The 12,940-nt window shown below is 34.8% G+C and overlaps 1 protein-coding gene across 5 annotated transcripts; it reads right to left on the reverse strand.

Moving 5' to 3' along the window:
* Window positions 1–3,224: 3,224 nt before the first annotated feature.
* LOC132187168 (OVARIAN TUMOR DOMAIN-containing deubiquitinating enzyme 7) lies at window positions 3,225–10,203 on the reverse strand. 5 transcript variants are annotated; one of them, XM_059601376.1, is made up of 12 exons: window positions 10,093–10,203; window positions 9,133–9,223; window positions 8,729–8,793; window positions 8,077–8,226; window positions 7,497–7,558; window positions 6,472–6,556; window positions 6,202–6,351; window positions 5,933–6,053; window positions 4,744–4,871; window positions 4,538–4,635; window positions 3,908–4,188; window positions 3,225–3,648 (listed from the first exon to the last, which is right to left on the reverse strand). In XM_059601376.1, the coding sequence occupies exons 1-11, from the start codon at window positions 10,138–10,140 to the stop codon at window positions 4,059–4,061; spliced, it is 1,128 nt and encodes a 375-aa protein (XP_059457359.1). In that variant the 5' UTR covers window positions 10,141–10,203; the 3' UTR covers window positions 3,225–3,648; window positions 3,908–4,058. The 5 variants fall into 5 exon arrangements, with proteins under 5 accessions (XP_059457359.1, XP_059457358.1, XP_059457357.1 ...); XM_059601375.1 differs by having other exon boundaries at window positions 4,538–4,632; window positions 8,729–8,804; window positions 9,117–9,223; XM_059601374.1 differs by having other exon boundaries at window positions 8,729–8,804; window positions 9,117–9,223.
* Window positions 10,204–12,940: the final 2,737 nt, after the last annotated feature.

The following is a 12,940-nucleotide window of genomic DNA, read 5'->3' on the forward strand; positions in this document are numbered from 1 at the left end:
GGATATCGATTAAGGTGAGGATTTAAAAATGGTCACCCACGAGCCAATCATCTCCGGCCACTCGTTCCCCTTTAGGTGGTATTCATGTGGAAAAGTACCAAGTGGAGTTTCATTAAAGTAATATGCCTTCCATGTTAAGCATGATCTCCCCCAAGAAAATCTTTTACCCGATCTCCTTCTTTTCAAGTCCAATATCAATTAAACTAAACACCCCTAAAAAAAAAAAAAAAAAGTTAATTAGCAATACCATTCTATTATTTCTTCTCAATACTATATGTATATGCTTAATTCGATTTGGAATTGTACAAATTTTGTACCACGGGTGTTTACACTCATAGCAATCTTGATTGTTGACCGGCTATTAATGGAACTGTGAAGATAAAAAATAATAAAATTACCATTTTATAAATCAAGAACCGCTGTAAGAGAATTCTCTTCAAAAATAAGATTTAACAACAAAATGGGTTGTAATAGCTTTACTTTTATTAGGAAAACAAGAGGGACCTAATGTGACTTTAGCAAATAAGATGGGCCCATATGAGGTAGAACCAATGGTTGCCAAGAAAAGGTGTCTCTTATTGTTGCATCAAAATGTTTTCTTGGTGACTTGGTCTTGATAGAAACTCTAATTGTTGCATCAAAATGTTATCTTGGTGACTTGGTCTTGATAGAAACTCATGAAAATTTTGGAACACTCGTTTAGATGCTTACGTCGGTTAGGCAAAATTGTTATAATCTTAAGGGTTGGGTTAAAGGTTTAACCAAATAAGTATCAACAATTCTAGGATTTTTATCAATAATTAGACCCTTAACAATTAGTAGGCTTAGTGCATGATCTAATATTTATCAGTTATCCTTGCCATGGAGAAGGAATTGAAAATGTATCTAAATGCTTTTATCTTATTTATCTTGATGGTCATGAAACTCTTGTAATTATCAATGATTGGAGGGCTTACTCCTGCAAACTCAACACACTTCTGGATGCATAGATTGAAGAGAGAACCTTTGCTCACCAATCTAAGCACTAAACAAAGACAATTGTCAAACTTGGGAAGCTCAAAAGTTTGCAAACAGGAAGAAGAGATTTCAGGATATTTCCGTAGACCATAGCCCTTTCCATTATGAAAGCCACTACAATATTTTTCATCTCTATCAAATGAATTTGGCCTAGCTCTACAATTTTCTTCACCTAGGGTTAATATAAGATAATCCCTTTCAATGCTTCATGAATAGACAGTTATCTATCTTATCTCAAATTCAATTCTGACGTGACTATAGCCTATAGGGGACTCCTCGTTGATGTGATCTAGCTTGATGGAGGATTTATCCCTTCATTTTAGATATTTTTTTTGTTTCTTCTATCCCTTTTTCTACTCGTTGGTAAAGTTCATCTTAGTGCAAACAATTGCAGCCACAACATTGCCAAATGGACCACCTCCACCTCCTCTATTCATGATGAAAGCATTCCTATCTCCTCATCCGTTCTGCTTGACCTTTGGTTGGATGGTAAAGATCCCCCCTATAACCCCCATTATTTGTTCTTCTTCGTCGCAAAATAAAATAAAATAAAATAAAATTCTTAGTACCCATCTGAGATTTTGAATTTTCTTTGTCAAGGAATTGCATAAGTAATTACAAGAAATCCCAATCCACCAATCACTCCAAAAGCATGTTTGTTTGTGAAAATTGTTTGGAAAATGGGAAATTCCCATTTGTGTAAGAGTGAGGGATGGTTACGAGTTTCCAAATTGGGGAAGAAAGACTTTTTTGCATTATTTTGCAATGAACAAAATTATCACAAGAAAAGGTGAGGGTCTTGTCATTCACACAGCACACCAGTCATGGCGAGCACCCATAAAAGTGGTAGAGGAGACTAGAACAAGTCTACAGCCCATCTTTCCTAAACAAGTAACTTGGCTTGGTGAAACGTTTCAAAGGGTCTCTTCCTATTTTGGGTTTTTTGATTGATGTCGATTTGTTGCAATCTTTTCTTTTACTGAAACAGCCGTGTGTTACCGCAAGCTTCATCTTTTCCAATTTCAGATTTTTCTCAATTGCTAAGACAAGCATAGAGTCGTGTTCAAAGCCCCGAAAAAGAGTGGGAACAGACAGATTTTTCAATAGTTTTTTTTATGGCTTCTTCCTTCTTCTGTATGCCAAAATTAGTATATGTGTTGTTGGACTCTTGTAGGCTCTAATAATAGGGGACGGCAGCGTTTCAACTACTCTAGAAGTTGCCTGCCCAAAATGCTAAAAAGTTCTCACCTTTTTTTTTTTACCCGGAAATTGCGAGGAAGTTTTGCTTTGGGAAATTGGAATGTTCAGCGTAGCTGCCAATCCTCTTCCTTTACCCAAAAAAAAAAAAAAAAAAAAAGGGTGGGTCTTTCTGTAATTCTCTTGAGCTAATATTAGTTTCCCGTACCAACAAACTAAAATAATTAATCTCACACCCAGAAAAGGCAACCAAGGTTGTTGGTTGTATTACGTTGGAGGAAGAAACTCAATTAAGAAAAAGCTTTGGTCCAATTCCAGGCTGTGATTGATTTGTATTTGTTTGAAAAATACTTCACCACATAATTCAATGGTTCTAGATCAAATGGTATCTTTATTGTGTAAGGTCACAATCATATGGTGGCATTCTTTGAATTCAAACCCCAAATCCTCAAAATTGTTAAGTGGCAACCATTTCTAATATTAGCCGTATGATCTCCAAAAAGAAAAACACATGAAAATTTTATTTTAATAGACGAATTGAAAAAAAATTCTTTCAACCCAATTTAAAAAACCACTTTATTCATTATTCAACTCAATAACCAAGCAAAAACTGAATTACCCCATTATAGGGGTTGGTTTGGAAATAAAAGTTGTGCTTTGTGACACTCCTGTAAACAATCAACTAGCATGATCGACAATCTTCAACAAGAGCTATCTTCTTCGAAATATGATGGGCCACCCACTACAAGGCCCTTTATTATTAGGCCTAAAATCAAATGGGTTCGGTTTGAATGGTCAAGCCCATTCCCAAATCCACTAGATCACCACTTATCTCAAGCTTAAGCTAATAATAATAAAAAAAATTGTATATTTACTTAATTGAGATGATGTCCTACATATGAAACATTTAATTGAAAAACGATGAGTTACAAAGATAGGGTTCGAACACAAAACTTCTACTATAAAACCAAGTTAAATCATCATTTACTCCAAAAGTTTAAGCCGATAAAAAACTATTAATGTAATCATCTAATTAATATTCTAACAATTACATCACTTACAAAACTTCCATCATCCAAATGATAGTTTATATATTTTAATACCAAACACAGTGGCCATAAATAAGTAACAGCAATGCCAAGTCTGACCTATTTTGTCCCATATTGATTTAAATCAAGTTCAGTGAAATGTCTTGCATCCCATAATTACAGAATCCCATTTCAATAGTGAACATGGCTTTTCCACATTTTAATGTAACTCTCATCTATGTGTACATGTAACAACATTGTAATCTGGCATTCCTTGTATGGAGCACGCCAGTAGGCTGACAAGCCAGTTTCATGTGTGCAGAAGCTTCACAGCGAAGTAAATATGTAACTTGATTAATCTTGGGAGCACATTTTTTAGGAAATGGATTTCCATTAGCGACATTAACTGTCAAAAAAAATTAACATGACATATCATCAATTTCCATTAGTCAGATTGATGAAAAGACTTAATTGCTACTTATTAAATTACTTAAGAGACTCAATTATCCAACTTCAGATTTCACATATTTTAACGAGGTAGAACAGGCTTCATATATGCAAATCAGATAGAGATGTATGGAAAAGGAGAAAGCATGACAGAAATCTGTGGCTAGTTGGCAAACACAGAATAACGAGCAAACCATATTACTAGACTTAGTACTGACCTGTGCTGCCATTAATTCCTCTCTTTTTGAGCAAGCAGAAATTATCTTCTGTTGAAAGAGGAAAAAAACCAAGCGCCATAGCCATTAAATTCACAACAAATGGAAAATCGTAGAGCATCCCAATAGGCGGTATTATACCCTCAGATCAAGATCATATACAAAGCGCACCCATGTCGGGTGGCCCTCCATCAGATCCACTGGTTGGTGCAGCAGCTTTAGCAGGTCCACCTTTCTTGCCTTGCTTCCATTCCTTTTTCTTTCTGGAATCAACTGATTGGTTACTGATACAACAACACAACCACATTACAAAAATGATGAGATTTTGTAGGAGCGTGGGATTTTTTTTGAACAACACTTGTGATCAAAACACCATTATCCAAGCTCTACATAACATCATAGTTGACAGAACCACTTAAAGAACCTCTTCCATTTTCTCTTCATATGCTAGATAAGATGTGCCCTTCTCCCCATTGGTAATCAAGTAATCCTCACCAGTCAAGCCAGTATTCCCTCATGCATGTATGCGTGAATGCGCACACAAAAACAAACAAACACATGCATACATACATACCTACATAAATTTAGGTTTGTGTGTTACCAGCCCTACAACGTAGGAGTCATGAAGCATACATTACAAACTTAGCAGAGGATCTCCCAGTGACTGCTCCACAACAAGCTTTGTATTTCTTCTTTGAACCACATGTACAGGCCTTATTTCTTGAGATCTTCTGCAGTGGGGGATACAAACGAACAGGTGTAATTTGGAGCAGACTCCATACTAAGGGAAGCAATTCCTAATTTGCATTATATATATATAAAAAAATAAAAAAATAAACCTTATCATCTGATTGGGAACTACTATCACCATGACTTCTTTTAACACTATTACTGGAGGCATCTATCAAATCGGTCTTCTCTATGGGTTCTTCGTCATGTTGCTCACAGTTTCCATCTACAACTTCATCTGGAAATCCTCAGGAATTTTAAAATCAGAATAGTAAAAAGAAAAGAGCAAAGAAATATTCAACATGGTCAACCAACAAAGGAGTATAATGAATCGTGTAACAAGAAGACAAACGAGGTAAGTAATAAAATATTTATTAACTTAACAAAGATCGGTAAACAGAGTCTAAATTTCATACCTTAAAAGGAAATGTTAAACCTGTACCAGTTTCTATGTATTCTTTTTCAAGTAAAAGATCAGAGTTCTCCACTCTTCAGGCTCAATCCACCCTTTTTAAGCTAGGACGAGGGCAGATTAAGAAAATAAAACAATCCCAGGTCAAATGTCCTAATACACCAACTAATAGACCAAAAGAAGCAGGAAATTTTAACAAACAAAAACGAAGAACACTTGCTGAATCATCTCTGAAGCACCACTAAAACCAATTGCTAGAAACAAGTAGATATGACGTTTAAAATATTAAATAAAGGTAATTTTTCTTTCAGATTGTCTCATCACTTGAAACCTTCAACAACCATGCATTATTACCTATCAAGAAACATATAACAAAAACACCCATTTCCCTCTTTTGATCCTTTTAGACAAAGCCACCTGCTTAACAAGTAGGTTTCAAGTGATGCTCATCAAGAATAATCGATGAAGCACCACTAAAACCAATTGCTAGAAACAAGTAGATATGATGTTTAAAAATATTAAATAAAGGTAATTTTTCTTTCAGATTGTCTCATCACTTGAAACCTTCAACAACCATGCATTATTACCTATGAAGAAACATATAATAAAAACACCCATTTCCCTCTTTTGATCCTTTTAGACAAAGCCACCTGCTTAACTGGCACTAAAATTTACTGGTACTAGTTTTTGAGAGTTAATTGTTAAGAATAATACTATTCACAAACATACCACCTACAAATATGCTAAAAAGTGGCAAGGAAACAAAATACAAAGTTGTGTGTAGAATGTAAGAAAATTGTTTATTACAAAAAATGAAACAGCATCATTTCTAGGCACACCCTCATATAATTATCTAGAGTGTGCAAAAAGTACTGACCGGCCATTACCATAGGAAGTATCTGACTGACCATGGAGTGAATCAGTTTGCACCAAGTACTCTTCTGCTCCTTTTTCTGCTATCAGAAGCTCTATTGCGAGGTCAACATCACCATATACTTGTTCTAAAATCTGACATGAGAACAAGAAGAATATCTCAAAACTCCATGCAGTCCAAGAATACCAGTAAATAAAAGGTCAGTATATCAGCATCAACAGAAACAGATGTTGTACAGGAGGGAAAAAAAGCACAGAAACAAATAAGGCAGGTCAATATCACCTGTTTGACTTTTTCAGCATCTTGACATCCAGTTCCTCCCATTACCATTTTGATGGATCCAGCATGGATAATATCCTCACCAGTTCCTCCTTTAGACCGCGTGACTGCAGCTTTTGGTTGATGAGCTGTTGCTGAAAGATCTGCATCCACCTTTCACAAACTACAACTTATCAGGATATTACCAACCAGTAAATGCTCACACCCATTACTGTTGTAGTAACAATTAGTTTGAAAAAGAAGCAAAAAAAAAAAAAAAAAAAAAAAAAAAACCTTGATAATGATTGGCCTAGCTGGTCCACCAGAAGGGTCTTCCTTTAACCGCACACTATTATAGTGTTCTTCATCATGATAGGATCTGAAAAACCATTTGCAATCATATTTTAGTATCGAAACACCAACCATCTGTTATTAAGAGGAAGTGTTCATTAAATTGAGCTAATAAGAATATACCACAACTACAGAAAACTGCAGAAGTGGATCCAAATCAAACGACTGATATAGATCTTGAAGCATTAAAATCCATATAAATATTTACCTGTAAGACTTTTGGCACCACTAGAGGAAAAGTGGCTGCCATGCCCTATGACACTAAATGGTGTATCTTCTGTCGATAGAAAAGCATTAGTCGATACTGCTAGTGCCAGCAGGCAAATAAGGTCTTTTAACTCAAATGTATATTATAATCTATGCTAGGAAGAGATTAAGGACGTCCGCTGAGTATAAGCAGGTAGAGGTATGTGTAAGCTGCTAATTCACTTTCCAATATTGCAATCCGTCCTATTCACTATATCTAAAATCTCTAACTGATATCACTCAAGTGTTTCACGTCAAATCCTGGTAATATTCCAAGTCAGAACTCAATCAAGGACAAAACCTTGATAAACTAAAATAAGATAGCAACTTAGTCTATCAAGTACTTGAAACAACCGTATTACTTACACCTCTCTAGTCTAAAATTTGCTTAGTAACATGAACCTATATAAGCTCTAAACAACATCTTAATTGCTAAACTGCGATTACCATACCACAAACTTGCACTTCCAAATCTGTCACAGCTGTTTCTACAATATACAATATGTGAAAATAACTGTTATTGCTCAACTCAACAAAGCACGACCCAGAAATTCTAGGTCGGTTACGACATCCTTTCTCATCTATCAGCTTTACTAAGGGCCATTTTAGAATATTTTTTAAAAATAAGAATACACAATTGCAAGGGAAGTTTTACACCCATCCCTGATCAAAAGACAAGCAAAGCATACTACAATCATGATAAAAGATTCAAGGTTACTTACAAATGGACCATGCAAGCTCCACGCTCATCAAAATTGCGGATGTACCAGCGAGGTGACATGTTCTGTATCAAGTAATGCAGCAACACAGAAGATCCATCTTACACAGGCAAAGAGATTTGGCATGTCACATATATGATTGTGTGTGGGAAAGTGTACTTGTTCAATCATATTAAAGTATGCATGCACGCAAACATGTAGCAAATTTGAAAAGGTAAAAAATGTGCTAGTAATTAATCATTCCACCTGGCATTGCCATGATTCAAAATTCTTCCAGCCAAAAAGGTCATAAAATAAAAAATTTGGCAGGAGAAATTATGCTGCAAATACAGACACTTACATAAGCTAAAAACTCAAACGTTTTGACCTAGAATACCTTGAACTAATTATTTATGCTAACAGTAATGTGTGACAGAGAGTTTTAAATTAAGTTTAACTACAGGCCCTGAAGACTAGCTTTAAAAGTGCATTACCAACTAAAATGCCCAAAAAAGGGGAGAAAAATAGAAGGATACTATCCTAATCATGATAAGCATATAGATGAGGATTGATAATAAATGCAGAGGGAAGAAAAAGGTCTCACTCTGTGAATGCATATATTACTATGTGTAACAAGGGAAGCTGCTTGCAATTCCATATGTCCAGCCCATGTGCCCTCCTCTTCCATGGATTGGCAGTATTCATTAAATGGAATATCATCCTCAATAAATGGTTCAAACATTTCACGATTCTTCTGTAAATCACAGGTCAAATGTCAGAATATTTGGAAGTTGGTTATCCAATAAAAATATGTGAGATTGGGATCATAGTTCATACTTGGGGGGTGGGGGGCAACTGGTTTGCAACTATACAGAGTGTGATTTGTTGCAAATAACAATAAACAGAGTGGAAAACGTCATCAAAATAATAATTATTTCTTTCACACTGACAACAATGTCTTTCATATAGCCCCTCCATGCTTATTAGAGCTACATATCCGTTAGTTATTGCAGGACATTTATTTACAAGACCAGAAAAACATGTATAAATGGAGAACTAATTTACTTATAAATCCCAAAGAGTGTTTACAGAATAGAATAAATACTAAATATGGTACGTCAAACACCATAAACAAAACAAAAATTAAATTAAATTATAAAAATTAAAAAAAAAAAAAAGAAAAAAAAAAGCCCTTTAAAAGGTGTGAGAACAATTTTCTCGGGAAAAAAAAAGTATTTATTTCAAATGCCATGTACCAAAATATATTCTACCACCATGCTGCGATACTTCTTATGTTCCTCTTCATTTCCTTCCAACTGATCTGCAAGGGCCCTGCAAATTCATCAGTGCATAACTTAAACTGCATTAAAAAAGGGGGGAAAAGAACTATTTGATACACTTGTTTTGTTGGTGATACTGTGAAATCCAGATCATATACAACAAATATTTGATACATACTATGCAGCTTAATATATCAAGTTAACAATTGCAGAAGTAGAATGATAATACATTTTTTTAAATTTTATTTTATTTTATTTTATTTATTTATTTATTTTTTTTATATATAAGTACAAGTAGAATGATAATACATATTATATACTGAAAGTAGAAAATGTAAGATGAGGCCATTGAATAAACACTCACCTGAAGAAACAATTACCATCTGCAGTCACTTGGTTGATTTTTAGGCCCAATGCATCAAGCTGAGCACGGAACTGAGAAATATCAGTCACCTTTCCCTGCTTTTTGACCTGTCCACCACAAAAATTTCCATTCACCAATTGTTTTGGAATTTTTTAAAGGAACCACTTATTAAAGCATTATGCTAAACATAGCCAAATTCCTGTCATCATCGTAAAGACCACAAAACCTCACGTTGGCTAATACAAGCTCAAATTGTCATTCACAACTTCAAGGGTCAAAGTTGCAACCCATGCACATCTCCAACTCTATATGATTGGAACAACATACATAAACCACTAATGCTGCACACCATCTCGATGGTACACAACATGCTTCAACCAATCTCAAATTTCTCAAACAAAACCATTCTCAACCAAGGATTGCCAGTTATCCTATCACCAAGTACCAAAAGCTTAACCAAGGATAAATTTAACCATTTAATTAATATTTTAACAATCACTTTCACGTGTAGACACAAACTACCTTCAATAAGTGATGCCCAACAAGCAGAATATTTAACTAAAATAAGAGTAAACCGTAGTGAAAGGATTTAAACTCTGATATGATATTAAATCACCGCTTATCCCAAGAGTTTAACAATAGGATCTCTACAGCACTTGCAACATCATGATCACTCTCCAAAAGCGTAGCTGGGCTACCTCAATCACGTGATATACATATGCAATATATGCATACATGATACATACCTACATACATACGTATATATTTATTTCCATGAAAACTCCAAAATGAATTATAGCAATCAAAAGCATGAACTGAACAAATTAATAAACAATTACCAACTTAAAAAGAGAGAGAGACGCACACAATTTGTAAGCGATTATTGCAAAAGTTATTGCGAATATTGGCAATGAGACTAGAAAAACAAGAGTAAAGAGGAGAGGCAATGAGCGAAGAGCACATGTGAAAAGCTTACGTGAGGCTGTCTTTTAGGTTTCGAATTTTGACGCTTTGTTTTTGCCATTCCTCTCAATCCCAAATCGTTTCCCTTGTGATACTTCGCACTTCGCAGAGACTTAGGTTTCGTCCCGACAAAAAACACCGACAGTGACAGTATTTTTGGTTGCCTGGTTCTGGGTTCAAAGTTGTTGGTTTTGGGTTCAAAGTTTAAGCCCATATTTAGGCCCAAAGTCCAGCAGTTATAGGGCCGACAATGAGGCCCTATAGAATATTATTGATAAAGTCTCAGTGGAATTTTGGGCTGGCGAATGAGGCCCTAATTTTATGAAGGCTCCCAAAAAAAAAAAAAGAAATAGTTTTTAAATATTTCATTGGCGAAGTTGTTAATGATAAGGAGGTTTGGCTTGAAGCAATTTGGGTTAATTATAGAGAGATCGACAAATTCCCTGCCATCAAATCCTTAATTGTCTAACAAATCATGATTGCAAATCAGTTTTGGGGTTCAAATCCAGTTGGTTAAACTGATTTGATGGATACTAATTAGTATCTTAAACGACACACTTAGGTTTTTGGTAGCAATTGTCGATAATACTGCTAAAGCATAAAATGAATGGCTTAAACTAAACTCAGGCCCACTCTCACCTGCACGCCAAAACAACAGGCCCACCTCTGCAGTTATTGCTCATTATGACCTGGGAGGGCAATGAGTTTGCAGGCGGCCACACAACTCTTGAAACCAAAGTAATTAAACGATGTGACGCACAAAAGATTGGATCGCTGCATGCTGCTTCCACCAGATGTGAAGGAGCAACAACTGCCATCTTCTCAGTTATTGCTTTATATTTAGCAACGTGGGCCTTCTGTGTTCCAAGTCTTTATGGCACTTTCCGTAAAGAAAGTTCTGTCTGGTGTGTAGTAATAAAGTCATGTTCGTTAACATTGCCATGCAAGTCGTGTAGAATCCAATGTAACCACAAGTAGGTTGCCTGTTTTCACCCCCCCAAAAAAAGTATCTAGGTTGTATTTGCCTTTTGGTTCATCAACTTCTGTTCACTCAATCAAGAGAGACTCTCTCGGTCCAGTTTTCTTTTTCAAGTAGGTTTTGACTTTTTTAAAAAGCTTAATTTGATAAAAAAGGTAAATCTAATTATTTAATAAATACTTTAACAATATTCGTCACTTGTAGGGAACATGACCCTCTCCAGTTCAAATAAACTGGAGAATATCCAGTTAGTTATAGTAGAAGAGTATTTTTGTCTTTTCATATTTTGATAGGACAAAAATACTACTTCACTATAACTAATTGAATATTCTCCAGTTCATTCGAACCAAAAAGGATCTTAATTCCACGTATGGGCTCAAACTCCCTTTTAATAGGTGAGATCCAACACGTGAAATATTTAACTAAAATGTGGGGTGAATTTGACGGAGTTATGGTTCGAACCCAAAACTTTTGGTTCTGATATCATATTAAATCACTAATATTTCTAAAAGTTTAAGATGATAGGAAAATGTGAGTCTAATCATTTAATAAATACTTTAACACTCTTTCTCACGTGTGGGCTCAAACTCCCTTTTAATATATGAGACCAAACACGTTGAATATTTAACTGAAATGAGAAGTGAATTTGACAGAGTTAAGGTTCCAACCTAGAATATTTGACTCTGATACCATATTAAATCACAAGTTATCCTAAAAGTTTAAATTGATAGAAAGAAGTGAATCTAATCATTTAATAAATACTTTAACATAGTCAGATACACAAGATTGCAGCCAATCCTAATCCATTAGTTTGAGGCTTTGAGTCCAACATTTCTCACAAACCCTACAATGGTTTGGTTCTAGTCCATGGATGGGGTACTGCCAAACAGCCCTTAAATTAACTTTTTTCAAAAAAAAATAATAATTAAGAATGGAATGGATGTATCACATCAACATCAACAAAAGGGAATAAGAAGTGTGATGTATAACATTATACATTGATTCTTGTTGTAGGTGCACTCAACAACCAAATGCACTGCCAAAAGAGAGGGACCATTGGCCTACTAAATTGTCGTGATCATGTGATTGGGACCAAATAAATTTGTCATATTCATATTTATTTTTGTTAAATTCAAATAAGGTGAGAGTTTGGACAGGTATAACCAGGTTGTAAGCCTAATAACTACAGGCTATAGAATATATATATATATGGATGATCTTGATCATCTTATCTTGTTCTACACGATTGAGACACAAAGCGTGCTTAGAGAGAAAAAGAACAAAGACAAGTAACAAAACTTTTTTATTATTATTATTATTTTACGAGAATAAAAAAAGAAAAAAGCAACAAGGTCAATGCTCCTTTTTATTTTCCTACATATGCTATATATTCCTTATTCCACTGTCTTTAAAAGTTCCCCTACTCCACCACTATGTACCACCACCAGATAAAAACGAATGAATGGATATGGTAGGACCTTCTTTTTTCCTTTTCTTTTTCTAAATAATTTTGTATGTTCTTAGCTAGTTGTTTTGAATGCTGCACTTTGAGCTATACAAAATTATTAATAATTTGAATAAACCAACTAAAAAGTCATGAACCGACTCCTCAGACCCCTTCCAGTGTTCCGACTTTGCTCGAAATAATAACTATCATTAATGGTGTCTTCATCCATTAGGATTATCAATCATATAACTCTTTTTCAAGTGTGTATCAATAATAAAAAATTAAAACAAATAAAAAATAAAAACAAAATGGAAAGTAAAATTACATAAGATTTGAAGCGAGAGATAAAGAAATGACAATGGCAAATAGCTAAATAGTAATTACTCAACTCATCCTAGCTAATCTCTTCCTATCAACAAAACATATATATATATA

This window comes from Corylus avellana, chromosome ca7, assembly GCF_901000735.1.
Source record: "Corylus avellana chromosome ca7, CavTom2PMs-1.0".
Taxonomy (NCBI): domain Eukaryota; kingdom Viridiplantae; phylum Streptophyta; class Magnoliopsida; order Fagales; family Betulaceae; genus Corylus; species Corylus avellana.